The sequence below is a fragment of the Hyperoodon ampullatus genome, assembly GCF_949752795.1.
Source record: "Hyperoodon ampullatus genome assembly, chromosome: 5".
Classification (NCBI taxonomy): domain Eukaryota; kingdom Metazoa; phylum Chordata; class Mammalia; order Artiodactyla; family Ziphiidae; genus Hyperoodon; species Hyperoodon ampullatus.
In genome coordinates, this window is record NC_136918.1 from 36157744 (window position 1) to 36180397 (window position 22654).

General features: G+C 42.5%; 1 protein-coding gene across 2 annotated transcripts in view; it reads left to right on the forward strand.

Annotated features, from left to right (window-relative positions):
• Nucleotides 1–17739, forward strand: part of APOD (apolipoprotein D) — an 83250-nt gene extending 65511 nt beyond the window's left edge. For both annotated transcript variants that reach the window (XM_079704288.1, XM_079704289.1), the window contains exons 3-7: nt 3126–3300; nt 6634–6786; nt 10825–10946; nt 14239–14327; nt 16403–17739. In XM_079704288.1, coding sequence (XP_079560414.1) covers nt 3259–3300; nt 6634–6786; nt 10825–10946; nt 14239–14327; nt 16403–16638 — 642 coding nt within the window. In that variant the 5' untranslated portion in view covers nt 3126–3258 and the 3' untranslated portion in view covers nt 16639–17739. The remainder of the gene's footprint in view (nt 1–3125; nt 3301–6633; nt 6787–10824; nt 10947–14238; nt 14328–16402) is intronic.
• Nucleotides 17740–22654: the final 4915 nt, after the last annotated feature.

Genomic DNA, 22654 nt, shown 5'->3' on the forward strand with positions numbered 1-22654 from the left:
AATTACATTTAGTAAACACTTATTACCTACCAGGCATTAGGCAATTTACCAGGGACAAAAAGACAAACATACTCTGAAGGATCTGACAGTCTCCAGGAGGAGACGGTGGCCCTAGTGGTGGTGCTTGACATGGTGTGATGGGCCTGAGAACAAAGTAACAGATGCTGTGGAAACACAAAGTAGAGAGTGATGAACACTGCATGGAGTGGGCAAGAATTCAGGAAGACAACCAGAGAGTGGAACTTTTGAACTGAGTCTTAAAGAGTGAATACCTGCTATCGAAAACTCATAATCTGGGTGTTCACATGAAAAGTACAGTTGTGTTTCCCCTTCATTTTACTTGACAAAAGAAAAATCACTTTAGAAAGGCATACAGGATGACTCTGGTAGTTGAAAGAACCACGTATTAATAAACAGAGAAATTTCCATCTGGGAAACTTTTTTTTTAAGATGGGATAGTTCTCTATTTCTTGCTACAAAAAGTCCACCAAAACAATTTCATCTTCCCTGAGGGTCTTATGGTAAAACCACTGAGGCAATTACCTACATGATGAAAGATTACCCAACTAAAGAACTACTTCCCTATAAAACCACAGGCCATCCCCTTGAAGAAATGTGCTGTCATGTAAAAACAAGGTTTTACAGCAAGTGAAAGAATGAAGTAGATCTATGTGAATTGATATCAAGAGATACATTATTACATAAAGACAAGAAAGCTTCAGTACACTGGATATTGTCGCTATTATTGTTATTATGTTGGGATCTGTCTAGGACTACCAAGAAGAATAAGTGCAAATGTAACAATCTCTGAGGTGTGGGATTATGAGACACACTTTCTGAGGCCTATATTTTGGTACTATTTTAATTGTTTACAACAAATTGCGCTATTTTGGAATTTAAACATAAAGACTTGTTTAGAACACAGTTCTGATTGGTTTTATAATGCTTACGAACTTGTGCTTGTCTCTACATTCCAGAACATATAAAAAGAGGATTTCCCTAAATTATATCATTTGCTAACACTTGCAGAAAAAAATAAACTGAGACCCAGAAAGATAATGTGATTTTTCTCACACTATGACTCCTAGACTAGTACTACCTTCAGCTCCACAGTTCTTGATTTCATGCTGAGGATTCAAATATATAAATATATCAATCTTAACTTACACATTTGGAAACTTAGCAATATTGCTTTGTGGAAAACTGTGCAACAAGTTATTGTAATAGTTACAGGCCAGTACTTTCCCCAGAAAACAATTCAAATAGAAGTCTCTTGAATATTACCTCTAGTCCTTGTGCATATCTTAGAATACTCAGTCAATTCTTTGAATACATAGGTCCCTTCCATTCAGTTTAAAGTAGTTACTGAGCACTTCTGATGTGTTCTAGCCACTAGGGGTACAGCAGTAAGAAAATGAGACAAATTCTCTGTACTTGTGGAGCTTAGATCCCAGTGGGGAAAACACCACAAGCAAGAAAAAACATAAATAACGGATATAATTTCAGGTAAACATATAGTGAGGATATAATGAACCAAGTAAAATGATAGTGACAAGAGTGCTATTTTTGAAAGGTCAGGAAGGCCCTTAAAGGAAGGACATTAGATCAGAGACCTGGACGAAGGAGGGAGCCATGCAGAGTTCTGAGGGGAAAGCATTACAGGAGTACAGTCAGAGTCAGTGCCCTGAACAGGAAGAAGAAATCCTTCTTTTCCTGAAAAGGTAAAGAACATCCCAAAGAAAGAGCTCTCAAAGTTTGGTATGTTAAGGTTTCACTCTTGTTGCTGTTGTTATAAGGTTTAAAGGTCTAGTGCTGTAAATTTCTCTCTATTGCTTACAAATTTGAGAATGAATTTTATTTAGGAATATAAGTCTGGTACAAAAGTACTGTCTTATCTATGTGTCACCTTCTGCCAGTGTGGTATATATATATACAATGGAATATTACTCAGCCATAACAAAGAATGAAATACTGCCATTTGCAGCAACATGGATGGACCTAGAGATTATCATACTAAGTGAAGTAAGTCAGAAAGAGAAAGACAAATACCATATGATATCACTTATATGTGGAATCTAAAATACCAATTTATCTACAAAACAGAAATAGACGCACAGACATAGAGAACAGACTTGGGGTTGCCAAGGAGGAGGGGAGATGGAGGAGGGAAGGACTGGGAGTTCAGGATTAGCAGATGCAAACTGTTATATACAGGATGGATAAACAACAAGGTCCTACTGTATAGCAGGGGAAACTATATTCAATATCCATGATAAACCATAATGGAAAAGAATATGAAAAAGAATATATATTTTTATAACTGAGCCAAGTTGCTGTACAGCAGAAATTAACACAACATTGTAAATCAACTATACTTCAATAAAATAAAATTAAAAATTAAAAAACCTTCTGCCTATCACAAAGGCACAGAATCCAACGCCTAAGAGTCTTTCCAAAGTTGTTCATTCCACAGAGAGAGACGAGGCCCAACCAAAAGTGCCCCGGGCTTAAATCTGCTCCCCGTCCCCACTCCCACCCCAAGCAGAACGAGCTGCCTAGAATATGTAGCTGGGAGAGTCATCCAAGACTCAAGAGAGAGGAACTCCAGAAGACACCGTTGGTGTTCTCAGCTTTTAGCCCCTACACACCCAACTCTGGTGGGGACAGAAATGACAGTCTATCCTTCACAGTGGGGAGAATGAGGCTCAGAGAAGTGGGTGGCTTGCCCAGGATCACACAGAAAGCCAACTCTGTTTGCTAACCTTCTCTCTGTTGCCTGCGTCGTGTTCCAGGCCAGGGACCACATGGGTGGAATTCAGGCTCCATTTTCAGGAAATGTGACTGTTGCTTTTTCATTTACACAAAAATGAAAAATAAATAACAGATGTTTGAATACATGTTGCAACTCATCTTACTGGAACTTAAAAGTGCATTCTGACTGAGAAAATTAAATTAGAAAATCCACACAGCAAAAAAGATGTTTTGAATGAAATGCACTTTGTCTTTCTCTCTCTCTCACACACACACACACAAACAATATCTCGTTGTTTCTTCTTCAGGGAGCAGCTGTGAAGGAAACTGGGGGAGGGAGATGAACATAACATCCATCTTTGTGTTTCATACAGAGCGAAGCTTTTAGGCCAGCCTTCCTGAACTGGAGGGGGTGTGGCATGCATTAAAATTAAACATCAATGACCTGAGAAGCTTATAAAATAGCTTGGGAGAAGCCAGTCACCAAGAGAAGGCATCTCAAATTGGATGATTTTGCATGTGGAAACTGCTTTCATCTTGATAAAAAAGGTATGTACTGTGGTATTAATTTTCATTTATGATAAATAATGCTTAAAATAGAGACCGTCTTGAGTTTTCATTGCCGCTTTTCAGCTAAAAATAGTAACTAACACAACTGAGGGCCTTTGGCCAGTTGCTTTGCAGACTTAGTCTCATTTTTCCATAAGCATCCTTACAAAGAAGATATTGTTAGTGCCATTTTTCAGATGAGAAAACTGAAGTTCAGATATCCTAAGCAACAGGCCTAAGGTAAGACCACCAACAAATGCCAGAACTGGGGTGCCAACGCAGTGCTGACTCACCTCAAAGTGTTCTGCTGGCACTACGCACCCCCCTCTATACTATATGAGACAATGAGGAATTGTTCCATACACCAATACTGTGACAGATGAATTCTCAGGGGGTTGTTATCCACTGTGCATTACAGTAAAATTGACCGAAAAGTTAATTGGAATGCACTATGTGAATAGAAAATGCATTTAATATTAATAGAATTAATTATTATTAAATTAAATTAAATTAATAGAAAATGCAAAAATATTTTCTTCAGAAGATACGTTTTCTTGTTAGATTCAATAGCGAAATGGTTTTTAAGACCCATTTACTTGTGGAAATGTATTTTTTTCTTGGTCATGTGAAATCTAAAAGCCTAGTCCTTAATATTCTGCAGCTCCTTGAGACCAGGCACCAGGCCCAGGCTAACATGCAGGTGTGTAGACTCTTAGGAAACCTGACCTAAGTTCTGGCTTCACAGCTTGTCAGGAAGTAATCTCATTGAGTACACAGAGAATTGTCAGCACAGGACACTTCCAGTTAGGGTGTGGTGAAGATTCAATGCACATGTAAAATACTGAAGCCAGGGCTCCTCCCTGGAGAAGCTCAGTGAGTGTGAGCAGTGGTCCAGAGAGTCAATTCTGGCCCTGTGTGGATGCACCATAACTTAGTAGAATTATTTTTTAATTATTTAATATTTAGATAAAATAATATTTAAATTATATCTTTTTTTAAGTATTTAAACTCTCTTCGTTAGGACAGTCTTCCCATTAGTATCAGGAGACAATGCAAAAATAAGTCATGCATACCCAAGTTCATAGATATATGTTAATAATGTGATTTACCCTCAGAAGGTGCTCAATAAGCACTGGGTGAAGTAGAATGCGAGGGGTACTGCAAAGAAATGATGGATGTTATCAACTCTTTCTCTCACAAAAAGTTTTCATCATAGGAATAAAACTACTGCAATAAAGAGGCATCTTTAGAAGAGTAGCAGGCAAGGGGAATTAGTTTTGCTCTGAAATCCTCCTACAGAGCTAAAGAACATGTTTCAGCCCACAATAGAACATTCTGTAACAAGATATTTGTCAGAGTAAGACGGGGAGCTGACTTTTGGTGGGACTGTCACGTGGTGAAATGAGACTTATCAGGTACAGAGGTAGGTGTTTATTGAAGCCACCGAAGGTGGGCACAGAAGGAAGCATGGCTCAGGGGTGTGACAGAATGGACAAGTGGAGAAGGGGCCCCGAGTCCCAGCGCTCCGCCCCTTCTGGGCCTCAACTTTCCCATCTGTACGCCTGAGGGGTGGAGTTGGATAAATGACCTCTAAGGTCCTGTCCAGTTTGCGGGAGGGGGTGCCTGTAGAACGTGTAGAATGCGTGGCCATCCTCTGGGCTTACAATTCCTGGGCAAGGCACTGAGCTTGGAGCCTACTAGGGGCCAAGAGCAGAACTTCAGTGGTTCTAAGAACCTCTTGGAAAGAAATGCAAATTTTTGTGGATTTAGGCTGGATTTTGGCATCCATCATCCCCCAAAAGGTTAAAAGACAAGTGTTGTTTACCTGGTGGTAGGGGCTGACGGGAAGTGGAGCCTCAGAGACTAAGGAAAGGGCCCCACAGCAGATGTGCTCAAGGCAGGGACTCAGGGACCACCCTTCCTCCCCCGAACCTTGCATCAGCTTTTACTCATTAGGTAACTGTTCTTTTGAAAAACGGGCAACAAAACTTCCAGAAGAAAAGCTATTGATTATTAAAGGTTATTTGGAGGTTTAGAGATTCATAAGAAAGTGGTTATAATTATTCCTGTTATGACACATCCTTTTAAATATTCAGATCTGAGAACATCTTGCTTGCATTGGTTCAGTCCTCTTCATCACAGGGAGAAAGTCAAAGCGTTGGAAATAGCTCCGTGCAGCTACAGGCAGGGAGTTGCAAGGAAGAGAACAGACTGAGAGCAAGTCAGTGAAAGAAGCAGGGAGCAGCCCAGGCTCCTACCCTGTCAACAGCGCTGCAGCCCTCACCCCTGCCCATTGCCCCTCCTCAAAGAAGCTTCCACGCCCAAGGGTGCTGGGCTCAAATGCTTTTTGCACAATTACAAGTCAGCTACGGGTCCTTCTCTGGTTAAATGTACAGCATCTATGAAAAATACCCTCAACAGCATGTCAAAGGAAGGAAGGAAGGAAGGAAGGGAGGAAGGAAAAGAAATTCAGGAAACACAATATTTTGCTTCTGCTTTTCATAATAATAACTAGCATTTATTGAGCATTTTCTCTGTCAGACACTGCTCTAAATGCTCTCCTTATATTTTCTAATTTAATTCTCATGAAACTTCATGAGGTTGGTATGATTATTATTCCCACTTAATAGCCAAGGAAACTAAAGCATCCATTGGACACAGTTATACTTAGTATGTGTAGAGCCAGAATTCAAATCCAGTCAGGGTGACCCTGGAGTCCCCAGCACGCTGCTCCCTGTTAAAGTTCCCAGGCCTACTCTTGGGTTGGTAAACAGCCAAGCAGATGGGGGCAGGGTGGGGAAGTGGAGTCAGGGAGGCATTTCTTTGATGAATCTCACAGGGCACTAAATGTAGCGAATGGTTTGTTTTTGGTTTTTTCTCTCATGGTTCACTTGATGGCTTCACTCTCCCTCCTTTGCCTACCCATCCCCAATACACACACATTGTTTCTGTTCATACAATAAGTACCTACTGCACCTGGCACTGAGAGGTTCTGTGCGTGAGTCCAGGGAGAATCAAAAACGATGCCCGTCCTTGAAAATGCATAATTAGGTGTGTAGGGTCAGGGGGAGCTGGCAAAATAAATCCAACAAACTCTAATACCAGGCAGAATGTGTTCTAATGGTGGCACAAAAGCTGCTAGAGAGGCTCACAGGGGTGGAGGGCCTCACAGTGACACTGATGACTGAGGTGACCCTGGGGGATGAGGGGCTCAGTTGGGCTGAGTGGGAGGCTGTGCACAGAGGGACCGGCCAGCCCAGAGATTTTCCTCTGGGGACTCTGTGCCCTCAGGAGATCTGAGCGCCTCCAGCTGCTTTGTTCTCCCCACTCCAGGTCCACCTCCAGCCACCCAGCTCCAAGATGGTCCCAGCTCTGCTGCTGCTGCTTCCTGCCCTGGCTGGACTCTTCGGAGCAGCTGAGGGACAAGCTTTCCATCTCGGGAAATGCCCAAATCCTCCAGTGCAGGAGAACTTCGACGTGAATAAGGTGTGGTAAAAGGCTAAACTCCCGCTTGTTTTGCTGTCTCCTGTTTGCATAAGCATCCTACCAAGTTTGGTTTTATTTTTCTGCTTTAATGGCCACAGCAAGCCTTGGGGTAGGTACTTATCTTACTGGGAGCTCCCCCAAAGCAGACCATGAGACAAGAACTGGGAAGCAGAGATGTTTTAGAAGATGAGCCCAGGAAGCCTGAGTGGGCATGTGGGGAAACAGACAGAGAAGGCAGGAAAGCAGTAAAGCGTGAATTCATGAGCAGGTTACTCTGTGAACAATGGGGTTCAATCCTGCTGGGGATCCTCTGAGGAAATATGTAGAATGTGCCTCAGGTTGTCCCACGGACGGATGTAGGTGGGCAGTGGGAGCTCCCATGGCACTGGCCAAGCCTGTGGCAGAGAAGGAGACCCAGGGGCTCCAGGTGGGAAGCTGGCAGTGTGTAAGGGAAGCCCGCTGTGATGGAGGTGAGCCCAGAGGTGGGCTGAAAGGACATGGGACAGGGCATTGACAGTAGCTGCTGCAGAAATATTATCCTCACTCTACAGCTGAAGAAGCTGAACATCAGAGAGCTTGCAACCCACTCAGTTCACACAGCCAGTAGATGCAGAGTAGGATTCAAAACTAGGCTTCCCAGGAGCGCAGGACCCCCACAGGTTACTCAAACAGAGCCCAGGAGAGGGCAGCACTCCCCCAAGGGGCTTTCTTGTTACCTGCACTAAAAAGATATTGATAGAATCAACTCCCCCATATATGGTAAGGATTGTCTTTTCACCTTATTGATGTGTCTTTTGAGCACAAAACTTTTTAATATTAATGACGTCCAATTTATCTATTTTTTCTTTTGTTGCTGGTGCTTTTGGTGGCATATCTAAAAAAATTGCCTAGTCTAAGGTTATAAAGATTTACTACTATAGTTTCTTCTAAGCGATTTACAGTTGTAGTTCTTACATTTAAGTCTTTGATTCATTTTAAGTTAAATTTTGTATATCATGTGATATAGGAGCCAAACTTCTTTCTTTGGCATGAGGATATCCAGTTGTTCCAGGATGGTTTGTTGAGAAGACTATTCTTTCGCCATTGGATAGTCTTGATACCCTTGTTGAAAATCAGTTGACCGTATGTGTAAGAGTTTATTTTTGGACCCTCAATTCTATTCTATTAATCTATATGTCTATCCTTATACCAGCACAGTATAGTCTTGATTACTGTAGCTTTGTAGTAAGTTTTGACTTCAGAATGTATGAGTTCTTCAACTTTGTTCTTCTGGCTATTCTGGGCCCTTTGTATTTCTGTATAAATTTTAGGCTCATTTTGTCAATTTCTGCAAAGAAGCAAGTTGGAATTTTGATAGAGACTGTATTAAATCTGTTGGTCAATTTGGAGAGTATTGCCATTTTAACAATTTTAAGTCTTCCTATCCATGAACATAGGATGTCTTTCCATTTACTTAGGTCTCCTTTAATTTATTTCAACGATGTTTTGTAGTTTTCAGAGTATGTTTATGCTTCTTTGGTTAAATTTTTTCATAAGAATTTGGTTCTTTTGATGCTACTATAAATGGGATTTTCTTAAATTAATTTGCAGATTGCTCATTGTAAGTATAGAAATACATTTTATTTCTATATATTAATTCTTGTATCTTTAACCTTGCTGAATTCATTTGTTAGTTCTAATAATTGTGTGTGTGTGTGTGTGTGTGTGTGTGTGTATTCCTTAGGATTTTCTATATATAAAACCCTGTCATCTGGAAATGGAGATAGTTTTACTTCTTCCTTTTCATAATTATCTTTGAACACTGCATTCTCCTCATAGAGATAGAGAAACAGAGACCCCCAAAGACAAAAAGACCTTCACAAAAATATTATGAGATCATGAGGGAACATGACATGAAAAGCAACCTTCCACCTCTGAGTTTCTTCCTTTCTGGAAAATCGTGTGTCCTCGTTTTTAATTGTGGAGCATTAAAGTCACCTTAGCAATAATAGAACTATTTTAAATGCATTGTATATAATGGAGATTTTCTGAGGATGCCTATGAAACCAGCTGACCTTTAAACTTATTCTTCAGTGCTTTAAATGCCTGTTAAGTTCAGTGATTTTTAATTGAAAGATGTCCTTTAACAAATGAGTGGAAAATTTATGCCCTAAATGTGGGTAGATATTTTAGCAGAGAGCCAGGTGACCGAAGCAATACTGCTACCTATTTGCAGTATGCTCTCATTTCAAATTCTGACTTTTTTGAAGGTGACTGCATCTCCTTGATTTTGTTTTGTAGAGTAATACATTTCTTAATTTCTAAAATAATTTCAATCAATATTTTGACTAGGTAAATATATTCACATGGTTCAAAATTCTAAAGATGCAAAAGGACATACAATGAAAACTTTCCTTTCCACCCCTATATCCCAGCCTCAGTTTTCCTCCCCAGTAGCAACCAGTAAAAACAGCTTATGGTGTATCTTTTGGGAGATAATATGTACATATATAAAAAAGCACATACATAACTGCAGTAGGAAGAATGATGTCCATGCCATATTCCCCAGAATCTGCAAATTGTTTCTTTACATGGAAAAGGGGATTTTGAAGATGTGATTAAAGTAATGGAGCTTGAGATGGCAAGAGTATCCTGCATTATCAGGTGGGTCCAATATAATCATTAGAAGCAAAGGACCTTACCCAGCTGTGATCAGAGAGAAGTGATGATGGAAGAAGAGTCAAAGAGATGCAGTGTGAGAGGTATTTGACCTGCTTTTGCTGCCTCTGAAGATGGAGGAAGGGATTCACAAACCAAGGAACGCAAACGGCCTCTAGATCCTGGAAAGGGCAAGAAGACAGATTCTCCGCTAGAGCCTCTGGAAAGGAATGTAGCACTGCCAGCACTTTGATTTTAACCCAGTGAGACCCGTGTCGGACTTCTGATGTACAAAACTATGAGACCATAAATTTGTGGTGTTTTAAATTTGTGGTACTTTGTTACAGCAGCAATAGAGAACTGATAATAATAACCTTTCCCCCCATTCTTACATAAAAGTTAGTTTAATATGTACACTATTTTGCACCTGGTTCTTTTTCCATTAAATGTATCTTGGAGATAATTACATATAGCTCTTTTAAAAGAGGGTGTATAACATTCCAGTGTATGGATGTGCCATCATTTATTTACCCAGTCCCCTACTAATGCTCACTTACGCCATTTCCTGTCTTTTGTTATTACAAATAGGATTGCAATGAATAACCTTATGCATACATCGTTTCTTAATTTCAGGAGGATACCTTCTCAGAGGTGAAATTGTTGGGCCAGAGTATATGTAGTTTTAGTTTTGCTAGATATTGCCAAGTTGCCCTCATGAAGGCTGTAGATTGGAGCAGTCTCCCTCATGAAGGCTGTAGATTGGAGCAGTCTCTATGCCCAGCAATGTATGGAAGCAGGAGCGTGCCTCTCTCCCCTCACCCTCACCCACGCAGTTGCTCACTTCCTTTAAAGATGACTCTGTGCACTGAAATTATGGACAGAGAGCAAGCCCCCAGGGGAGGAATGATACAGGTCTTCTAAATCTTGACCACCTGCCAAAAGCCTTTGTGACCAACTCCCTGTGTGGGGTTATATGAGGAGAATTTAACCAACTCTGGAGACCCAGCTCCCCACAGTAAACACATCTGACTTTGCACACAATTCAAAGATGTCTTGAAGAATCATAAAATATTTGAGATGGCACCTTACATCATCTAAACCAATGCCTTCCTTTTACGGAGTTTAGAATTTCACATAGATTTTGACTGAAGGGGACACCGAAAGCATAGCTAAATAAAAAGCACTTTAGGAATGGACTGTGGCATTCAACCAATGCCCACACATCCGACTCACTTATTACCATTTGAGTCAATATCTTGCTCAGTGGCTACTAGGAACAATGCAGCCCATTTTGCCTGGTTACCCCAGGAAAGGGCTCTGCTCTGAAAGACAACAATGGGGAAGAGTTTGCAGGTCCCCAGAGAGTCACAGGGTTTGCTCTGCTTGTCATTGTCTCTGCAGTATCTTGGAAGATGGTATGAAATTGAGAAGATCCCAGTGAGCTTTGAGAAGGGAAGTTGCATCCAAGCCAACTACTCACTAATGGAAAATGGAAACATCAAAGTGATAAACAAGGAGCTGAGGTGAGAGGCTGTGCTTTCAAAGGCAACACACGTCCGGGAGGGAGCCCTGCAGAGACTGTCCTGGGGTGACTGGTGTCCTTGCCGTCTAGTGTGGGGAGGATGCAGACATTGCTGGGTCTGGGCTGCCTGCTCATGACAGGTCCTGAGAGGAAAGCTTTTGGCAGGCAGAATGTTAGGGACTAGAAGTCACTCATTCATTTCCATGACCACTTGCCGAGCACCTTATTGTGTCCCACACCCTGTGAGATGTCCTAGGGACTCAATGGTAACACAAACTGCAAGGTTCCTGCTCTCACTGCAAAACAGACCCTCTGGTAGCAAAGGACAGCAAAGGACCCCCTTGTCTGACCTCCAAACCAAGAGAGAAGCACTTTCTATATCATCTGCTGATTGAGGGCATCCAGCATAGCTTGAATCCTTCCAGAAACTGGGAGCTCAACATCTTCCATGACAATTTATCCCATCTCCAGACAGCTTTAACTCTTAGAAAACTCCTTTTCTTATTAAGCAAGAATCAGATACATACATAGTCACACTCTAGGTTGTGTGAACAGGAGAACCTACAGAAAGATATTTTTCTATTACTTCTAACAGACTGATATTTGATCCCAAAATTCATCCTTTAGAAAGCAAATATAAACTTAAAAAGAAACCTAGGAAGAACTCCTACCTACCTGCCATCAACAAAGATAAGAATAACAATAAACAATGGTAACTAATATTAATTAAACATTTCCTATGTGCAAGGCACTGTTCTGTATGTGTATGTATATATACATGTGTGTATATATACATCTATTTATGTATGTACATGTAAATGAGCATAGATATTCATTTAATCCCCATAGCAACCTGAGGTTGGTACTATTATTAACCCTCTTTTTATGGATGAGGAAAATGAGGTACAGAGAGGTAAAGTAATTTGCCCAAAGGTCACACAGCTTATAAGTGATGAAGCTGAGATTCAACACCAGGGAGAAGTGAAATGGTGAAGAGACCAGAAGATATATGAAAGAGGCGGGGCATGAATGGTTGCCATTCCTGTTTCCTAAGTTGTCTAAGAACTGTGTTCAACTGCAAGAAAACAACTACCACCCAGCCTGGAAGTTACTCAGGCTCAGAGAGGCTTTGCATGGCCATCCTATTCCCATTAAACTTCCTGTGAGCCACAGTACAGTGGGCTGACTCTCTGACCCCACGTAAACCAAAGAAATAAAGTAAGAATCTTGAGCAACTCTAAAGAAAAATCCCACTCATTTCAGAGCCCAGTGAGGGCTACAGGAATTGAGATGCAGACCCCCAGAAGGTCTCACAGGAATTTTATAGGTCCCAAAGTAACAATGACTTTATTTGAAATATTTTGTCCCATTCTAAGGTCAAGAGTCAGACAATGACACAGATCCCAAAACCCATCAGATGCCCCAAGCTCTCCTTCTGAGTTGGCCAGGAATCATCTTTAACTGTACCCGGAGTATTAGGTCACTCTGCCTCTAGGGTCACTTCTACTTAAGAGCAAAGGCATATGGAGAAAGGTTTGTTAGTCAGAAAAATGATATAGATTCTGCAGAACAAGCAGGGGGCATGGCAGGGAGCCTGAGCAAAATACCCTTAGCCAGTGTCAGAATGCTGGGGCCAAAGCAGCTGGCTCAGGGCTGGGAGCTGAAGGGGTTAGGTGCCCAGTTTCAAATCCTGGTTCTACTACTTACTAATGATGTGATCTTAGGTTAGTTATGGTAATTTTCTAGGCCTCAGTTTCCTCCTCTGTAAATTGGCAATAATCATAGTACATCTGTCCATAACGCTGTGTGAACATTAAATGGGGTAACACATGTAAAGCACTTAGAACAGTGTTTAGCATGTGGTAATCATTTAATAGTACCTATTATTGCTAATATGCTGCTACCCTTGAAAATACAAATGCATTTTTCCTATGAACAAATTGTGAGTTTATGATCAGAGACTGGTATTTTGAAAACTGTCCTGGAGCAAAACATAAATGATGGTGAAAAGGGAGAAAGTCTGTTGGGAAGAGAGTGGTTTGTTGCTAAGCAACTGCATGCAGATAGAAATGGACCATCTTCCGTCTTACAGGTTGACTCCCAGGTGAGAGCGGGGCATGGTCTCCAGCCCTACTCAGTGATAAACAGACTATGCAATCCAGGAGCATCAGAGAACATTTCGCACCCCCAACCCCCTTACCTGCTGCTTATTGTCTGGTTTCTAGGATATCCATCCCCACTAACCATAGCCTACTGACTTTCTAACACATGCCATTGCTCCAATTTTAGTTTGTCTGCCCCTCTGAGAACTGGTGAACAGGAAACTCCTCTGTTGGCCTGCTAGGAAGAGCACCCTCCTTCATAGCCTCTATCCCTAGGTCTTTCCCCTTTCCCTTAGATCCAGGGGGTCATTGGAAGTTATCCAGAAATGGGGCCAGCTCCCTTCAAAAGAGTGAAAGTATTTCATCCATCCAAGCAAAAAGACCATCGCTTTTAAGACACCACCATTTTATATACCACTAAAAAAGAAATGACACTAACAATTGTAAGGTGGCATTAATTGTAAGACGCACATTTCTTCACATCTAATGTCTCTGAGATCTGGATGCCTGGTAGAATCCCTGAAGTGAGGTAAATGTTTCCTCACTGTCTGCTTTGACCTGGCCTACGTCAGAATCTCCCACACTCGATCAGAAGCTTGCTGAACTGGATGGGATCTCAGAGCTATGAACCCAGGCATATGAACCCCTTTATGGGACAAATGATGCCACGTGATATCACGTGAGGCCCAAAGAGGGGGAAACTTTGCAGATCTCCAGATTCCACTTTTTACATGATTTTCAGTAATCCAGTCCGTCTTTATTTTTTCCTTTCTCAGTTTTAAAGAAACGAAACTTTGTTCTGTGTTGGGTTGTTTTATTTGCTTGTTTTTCCATTCCCTTTTCCTCCCTCTTGGTTTGGAGCCCAGGAGCAGCAAATGGCCTTGCAGGCTACTACATACGCTCCAAAAAACAGTGTTGAAATAGCAGGGCCTCACATATTTTCCAGTCCGGGGGCATTGCAAGTGTTGATTCTTATCACCCAAAAGCTGTCTTCCTCTGCTCCATCTCAGAGACAGCAAGAAAGCAAAGGGGAGGGAATGGAGTTAGGACCCAACCTGTTTTCAAGAACCTCCTACCCAGAACTTGCAATGTTGGCCACCATGATTGTTGGTGTCACAAATCTTGCTTTTCCTTGATTTGGGGCTTTTAATGAGTTCAGGTTTTTTGGTTTTGGTTTTTAACTCATTGCAGAGCTGATGGAACTGTGAATCAAATTGAAGGTGAAGCCACCCAGGAGAACATCACGGAGCCCGCCAAGTTGGGAGTTAAGTTTTTCTGGTGTAAGTATACACTCGCAGGAGGTGTCAGGGACAGGAGATATGCAAACGGAAGGCTAGAGCCCTGGGTCAGTGCACTCCCGTCACATCTGAGTGTCACCCATATTGATTCAATGCATAATTATTTGTTGAGCACCTCCTACCTGCCATCATGCACTGGGCTAGGCCCTGGAGATGCAAAGATGAGCTGGCCCTCATCCCTGAGAAGCTTACATGTCAGTGTGGATACTGACAAGCACCCAGGTGATTTACTATAAAACTACAGTAAGTGTGTCAACAGAGGAAGCAGAGATTGGAGGCCACTGGGCTTGAGCCGTAGGAGACCCAAGCCAGTCTTGTTTCCCAGAGGAAACTAATAACTGAAAAATTAGTAGTTATTAGCAGAACAACTAACATGTGAGAAATCTTGGAGGTAAGAGATGATAAGAGTGAAGGTAAGTTGGAGTCCTGGCTCCGTCTGCCATTTTCTAGCCAAATTGTTGGAGTTTCATTTGGGTCCACCTTCCCCTTAACTTTAAAAAGCTGGGCTGGGCAGTGAGTTTTCCTTGGTGTTTGGAAGTGGAGTTACTGAATAATATCCTCTGAACTGAAAAGGAACTTTGAGACTCGAAACGAAGCAGACAACTCCATAAAGAACAATTAAGAAGTTTATTGTGGGTAGAATCAGGTGGACGACCCTCAGAGGCATTCACAGCTGCACTGCATTCCGCTAAAAGGGGTACAGGGGCACTTAAAGGAGCCAAAGCTAAAAATAGAATGACTACTAAAGAGAAGCATGTCCACATTGACAGGAACTGAGGGGTTTTCCTCCCCGCACTCTCACCCCAGGGGTCTCGTGACCATTAACCACCTGTGTCAGCAAAAGGCATTCTTCTAGTTTTCATGTCAGATGAAGTTTATAGGGAACTAATCTGGCTTGGGTGTATTCCTGAGTAAGCTAAAACTCAGTCTCACAAAAAAAGGGAGAGGGTAGGACCGCAGGCCTAAGATGGAGCTGACAAAATGGAGCCAGTGTGGTTCAGCCACACACTTGACTTGGACCTTGGCTGTGGAGGTCACGTTCACAGAGGAAGTTTCTGGATTCAGATGGGGAAAGTAAATCCTCCATCTCTCTTAAGGACCATTTTAATGTTGAGCTTTCAACACTATACAGATGTCAATCAGTGACTCATAACCTGTTACCACCTGATTTACCGTATTCTTTTTTTTTTTTTTAAGATGTTGGGGGTAGGAGTTTATTAATTTAATTTATTTATTTTTGCTGTGTTGCATCTTCGTTTCTGTGCGAGGGCTTTCTCCAGTTGTGGCAAGCGGGGGCCACTCTTCATCGCGGTGCGCAGGCCTCTCACTATGGCAGCCTCTTGTTGCAGAGCACAGGCTCCAGACGCGCAGGCTCAGCAGTTGTGGCTCACGGGCCCAGCTGCTCCGTGGCATGTGGGATCTTCCCAGACCAAGGCTCGAACCCGTGTCCCCTGCATTAGCAGGCAGATTCTCAACCACTGCGCCACCAGGGAAGCCCCCGTATTCTTAAGAATGGTGGGATTTTCAAAGTTCGCACAAGAAGAAAAACAAGCAGACCAACATTAGCCCCTACCTCCTTCCGTAGGTGGGTTCTAGAGGAAGCTGGGTGGTACAAACTTGGACAGCCTGGCGTCCCTGACCTTATGTTCTTGCCTCCGTTTAGCTAAGTGGTTGTTCCATACGCACTAGTGCTAAATGCCGCCTGTTGGTCCAGGGGGTACAGCCAAACCTCCCAGGTATTATGGACTTCCAGGTACCAACCTGCAATCAGGGAGTGGGGGGGATCCAGAATTATGACTCTGAACTCTGGCTGCACACTGGAATCACTGGGGAGCTTTCCAAAGTACCAATAGCCTCCAGTTCAGAATTTGGGAGCCAGGGTGAGGGGAGGTGGGCCTGGTATTTTTCAAAGTTCCCACATGATTCCCATGTGAAGTCACAATGAAGAACCACTGATGTAGAAGAATTAGAACCCCAGAGCCTGGCTTCCAGGGTCCTAGAGGTGACGGTTTCTCTTGCCCTGGCCCCTCCTAATACTGCCTTTCTCTGGTTTTCAGTTATGCCATCAGCTCCATACTGGGTCCTGGCCACCGACTATGAGAACTATGCCCTCGTGTACTCCTGTACCACAATCATCTGGCTTTTTCACATGGATCATGTTTGGCTCTTGGGAAGAAACCCTTATCTCCCTCCAGAAACAGTGACCTATCTCAAAGATATCCTGACCGCTAATGACATTGACATTGAGAAAATAACTGTCACAGATCAGGTGAACTGCCCCGAGTTCCTATAACCAGGCTCTAAAGGGAGGCTGCATTCACTCCATGTTCCTTCTTTTGCTTTGCTTTTCCCCTACACCACCCCTCATAAAGACAAACCAAACCACCGCAGCAAACTATTACAAATACCAGAAGGGAAATGTGACAGCAGAAGCTAGTGGAGAGAACTCAAGGCAAGTTGGCCCAAACACTTAGCCATGCACCATCCTGTTACCTTGCAAGCCTGATAATAAACTTGCTGCTGACCTGCTGTGCTCACAGTAGACTACAAATTGGACTAATTATTGGGAGTTTTTAATTCTAAGCTTATGTTTGGAAATCCTTAAGCAGTTATGTTGAAAAAAAAAAAAAGAAGCACTGAACAGTTTAAAGGTAACAATCTTGTTTCTAGAAAGGGAAAGCTGATGGCAAAGGCACATACCAGGTGACCTGAATCCAGGTGGCCCCATCCTGCAGTAGGCAGTCCATAGCAGGGAATCATTTGGAGTTTTTGAGTCTCTGACAGGCAGTTTCCTGGAAGCATTTACTTTCTTATCAGGAGGTCTTCAGAGTCAGGTGAAGAATGGGACCATCTTGGGTCTGTGCAAGGAAGAAAATCTATGAGGGTGAAGCTATGGGAATTTTTTTAAGAAAATAATTTTTGGGCCTTTTATTCAACTGATATTTACTGGGACCCAACTGCATTCCAGGCATTGAAAAATACAGAATCCCTCTCCTCCCACAGCAGCTCACAGACTAGGGAGGGAGATTGACAAGTAAAGACACAATTTTAATCCAAGCTGAGGGGTCCATAGGCAGAGGCATGTGGAGGGAGCCATGGGAGCTCCGAGGTCTCATCCCCTGCCAGGCATAGGTACCCACAAGGTTGTACAGTCACATCTCAGAGTGTCCCAGCTTCAAGGAGTCAGGAACAACCAGGAGTTTGTTGTTGTTGTTGTTTTTCACATTTTACTATTAAAATCAGAACAATCTCAAAATCATCACCCTGCGATTACTCTTAGGTCACATAACATTTGTAATCCACTAATGTTTTGGGAAATGAATAGAAAATATAGCCATTTGATTAGCTTTTTGCATTTTCAGCATGAATATAAAATATTTCCTTGAGCACTTGAGACGCTTCACTGCTTTATATTAAAGGTTATAAAAATTCCAAGAAAGCTTAATATGTATAATTTTACTAAATAAATATGACCTCAAAATGTAGCTTGCGGGCTTCCCTGGTGGCGCAAGTGGTTGAGAGTCCGCCTGCCGATGCAGGGGACACGGGTTCGTGCCCCAGTCTGGGAGGATCCCACATGCCGCGGAGCGGCTGCGCCCGTGAACCATGGCCGCTGAGCCTGCGCGTCCGGAGCCTGTGCGCCGCAACGGGAGAGGCCACAACAGTGAGAAGCCTGCATACCGCAAAAAAAAAAAAAAAAAATACATAAATAAATAAAATGTAGCTTGCTATTTGAAATTCCTAAAGGCTGAAAACCACTGGACAAAAAGGCGGCGATGGAGAGGTAGGTATTGAAGAAGAGCCTCTTCCCACAAGCTCGGCCTGCTGTTGCATCTGTGGTTTATCACACTGCCCACCCCACCAGAGGGTACCTGGCTCCTCTTCTAAAATACAGTTCTTCCCAAGAGTGTTAAGCTACTTATCTCTCTCTTAACTCATGGTGCAAGACAAGCTGATTGTGTTCCTCTTAACAGCTGTCTGGTAGCATCTAAAACAATGAACATGGCTACATTTTGCACCTTTACAGTGTAGGTATCAGGGGTGATTGAACCTCAGAAAATGGGGGGAATTCAGAGGATAGCATGGGGGCACCACGTATCTAGAGGAAACATGGGGAAAAACAACAAAAAATCCAGAAGGGAGAGCAAGAGAAGGGAAATGGGAAGTAAACAGCAAAATAGAGACAGTAGTAAATCCCCCTGTGCCTATGTACCATCATCAGCTCCAACAGTCATCAACATCCCACCAATCTTGCTTCAGCTATCACCCACCCACCCCCAATTTTTTTTCATAGAGTGTTTTGAAGCAAATCCTAAAGAGCACATCCTATTATTTTGCCTGTTAGCTACCTAAGGATAAATCTCTGGCAGGTACAGACATTTCTTAAACAACAACAAAAAATACAAGTTTACGTTTTATATCCTGCAAGTGCTCAGAGAATATAATTTAATATATGTAATTTAAAGATTATTTTATATTATCCAGATGAAAGGGAAGATATATGTACAAAAATGTTCATCATACTTTTACTCATAGCAGCCCCCAAACTAAAATGAGCTAAACTAAAACTAAAACAGCAGAGGAATGAGATCATAAATCATGGAACAGACACGTGTTGTAATGTGGTGTACTCATTAAAATTCATAGTTATGAAGACTACAAGACCACATGGGAGCTGTGCCTGCCGGCCCACACTTACCACTTGTGTGTGTGTAGGGGGGGCGGAAAAAGGTGGAGGAGGGGAGGAAGAGGAGGGGTCCCACATGTGGCCTTGCTGCCTGCAGAGATAGAGTCTGGAACATGTGCTCTGCTTACCCAGCCACATCCGATAAGACCAAGGTGTGTCCACCAGTGCTAATGACAGCCAATCCACAGGCTGAACAGAAACCTCTGATTTTTGTGGCCTACCTGGATGAAAAAGATAAATTAGGCCAATCTAATCAGAATCTGACTTTAAGAGATCCAGAGAAAGGATAACTGAAAACTCTGTAAGTCATAACCATAAGGTCGTGTAGTTTGGGGTGGCCATTTTTGGTGACACACAACTGAAGTTATGAGAGTGCAGAACAGAAATGCAAAGATAAGCCCAGACCCCACCCAAAGTCCCACCAGCAGCTTCAGTAGCTGACTGCTGTCTGTGTCCTAGCTCCAGTTCCTGTGGAGCTTAGCTGTCTTAGGTTCCTGAGTTTGGATTTCTTTAAGATTAGGCTCACACACACACCTACACACACACACACCTTTTTTTTTGAGGTAATTTAACTTGACTGAGTGAATGTTCCTTGCAACCTCAAATAGCCCTAAGACAAAAGTGTTCACTTTTGGGGCTTCCCTGGTGGCGCAGTGGTTGAGAATCTGCCTGCTAATGCAGGGGACACGGGTTCGAGCCCTGGTCTGGGAGGATCCCACATGCCACGGAGCAACTAGGCCCGTGAGCCACAACTGCTGAGCCTGCATGTCTGGAGCCTGTGCTCTGCAACAAGAGAGGCCGCCATAGTGAGAGGCCCACGCACCGTGATGAAGAGTGGCCCCCGCTTGCCACAACTGGAGAAAGCCCTCGCACAGAAACGAAGACACAACACAGCAAAAATAAATAAATTAATTAATAAATTCCTACCCCCAACATCTTAAAAAAAAAAAAAAGTGTTCACTTTTTGAGTGAAAGAAAGAAGGCAGCATTGTACCTAAGTTGTACTTGTAGTTACATAAAATGATGGCATAAAATCAAGGACTAAAAGTGAACAGAGAAATGAAAACAATTAATATGTTAGAATGGTGGAATTACTGAATGATTTATTTTCCTTTTTTATTTTTGCTGTTGGTGTTTGTCATGTAGGCCCTAAAACTTTAGACCCTAAATCTTCCTCCTAGTTCAGCCTGGCCCTCGAGCAAGTCGAGTGCCAAACCCCAAAGGAACAGGCTTCTTCCAATAATTACCTCAGGCTTCGAGACCTTTCTGGACTCTACCCTTATCACACTGCATTTCCGTTACACCTGAGATGGTGGCTTGATTTGTGAATATAGGACCTGTGATTAAAGCAATCTTTATTTACTACCAACAAGGCCCTCTGTACACTTCTAGGAGACATGAAGGGAGATAAGTAATTTAGAAAGTTTTTGTTTACACAGTTGTCTAAACGTTGTGTTCTTTTATTTAAAAGTTTCCCCCCAAAGCAGTCACTTTAATCTTGGTGATTATGAGAAACTATTAACATTTTGAATATTTGTTAAATATGGCCAACTTTTATGCTAAAATCAATATTTTGACTAAATATCAAATATGAGATGAAAATAGGTTCATCAGATCTAAGGTTTTCCAGCAGAGCAAGGTGAACTGAACTAGTTGGGAGTGCTGAGAGGTGATGTGGTGGAAAGCACACTGGGATGGGATCCAAGGACAGTCCCTGCTTCAGTCGACTTAGCGACTTAGCCGCGTCCTCCAGCATTCCCCTCCCCTCCCGGCTGTTTCCTCACCTGCGCATTATGTCATTAAAAGAACTAGATGAGGTACCTCTAAGGACTCTTCCAGGTCAAACGTTTATAGTTCTGTGCATTATAGTTTTGTACAAAATTAATTAAATTTTTTTTCTACAAAGGAAGGGATACCTGTACCTTTATAGAGAAAAGAAGCCATAAACTTAAAAGACATAAGCAACTCTTTGAATTGTTTTGTTTCCTAATCCTTATCAGTGTATACACACACACACACACACGTACACACACTTTGTTTTTTAATCAATACGTGTATCTTTTTTCATACTATACATTATTTGGATGTATACATTTTTCCATAGGGATAAACACATACTACTCACATAACATGTTATGTTCTATAAATGCATTGGAAGTATTATATTTAACTTTCCTGAATTTTCCTAGGCTGCTAATTATAACTCAAGTATAAGAATGCCAAACTTAAGTCAACTCTTCAGCCTCTTCAGAGACCCAGGGGAGTGATAGCTCATGGAATTTTTTTTTTAATCTTTTTTTAAAAAAATTATTTATCTTCAGCTGCGTTGGGTCTTTGTTGCTGCACGCGGGCTTTCTCTAGTTGCGGCGAGTGGGGACTACTCTTCGTTGCGGTGCGTGGGCTTCTCACTGTGGTGCCTTCTCTTGTTGCAGAGCACGGGCTCTAGGTGCGTGGGCTTCAGTAGTTGTGATGCGCAGGCTCAGTAGTTGTGGCACACGGGCTTAGTTGCTCCACGGCATGTAAGATCTTCCCAGACCAGGGATCAAACCCATGTCCCCTCCATTGGCAGGCAGATCCTTAACCACTGTGCCACCAGGGAAGTCCCGGTATGATTCTATATATAAAATGGCATATTATTCCAGGATACATACATATGCAATAAAAGTATAATGAAATTCAGAGAATATTAAACACTAAATTCAAGGTTACCTCCAGAGGGTGGAGAGCGGGGATTGCAATTGGATACAGTAACATAGGTAGTTTCCATTGCATTGGTAATTATATTAGTTTCCTGTAGCTGCTGTAACAAATTGCTACAAATTTGTGAGTCTCTTTTAAGATGTTAAATTAAAATGCTCAGAGAGTGACCCCTCCCCCCAAAATTTAGTCTTCAAACAAAAATCTTTCAAAAACTGAGTGGATTGGATGCTAACTTCTAGCAGTAGAATTTCAGGCATTGAGGTGAGGACAGGTCAGAGGAGAAAAATTCCAGTCATATTACATAGGCAGTCACCAGCTTCACCTGCTTTTAATCCAAGCCTTCTGTCTCCAACCCTTCCCAGGTCAAAAGAGCTGCCAGTGCTCTGTGAATCTGCTCTGTCCCCAGAAGGTGACAAATGGGCTCAGGAGCTCCCTAGCCAGAATGGGCAGTACTGGAAAAGTAGGTGCCCACTCCTTCGTCAGCACAGTTCAGCTGTGACTAAGCACATGTTCATTCCTTGCCTGCAGCCTGGTCAGAGCAGGACTGGTGAGGTCTGGGCCTGCACACAGAGTCAGAGGACTCCCTCCCCAAATGAGGGAGTGGTTGGTAATGATCAGGACCAGCCCTATTGTTGGATGCTATGGAAATCTACAAAACTGGGACTGACATCTCTGGCATTCTGCCTAAGGGCATTATGTCAACAAAGTGTTCTGTACATGGGGAACAGTCTATATGGGTCATTTTTGCACCTATGAGTTACTGATATGAACAGCCTCTCTACCTTGGCAAGTAGAGGCTAAGGTTGTTGGCATGTCATTTGGCATTCATTTCTCAGCTCAGATGGCATCTCTACAGGCATCTACCTAAAACTGATTGCCCCAATTAGCACCTATCCCATACACTTTTTAAAATTTCTTTCTT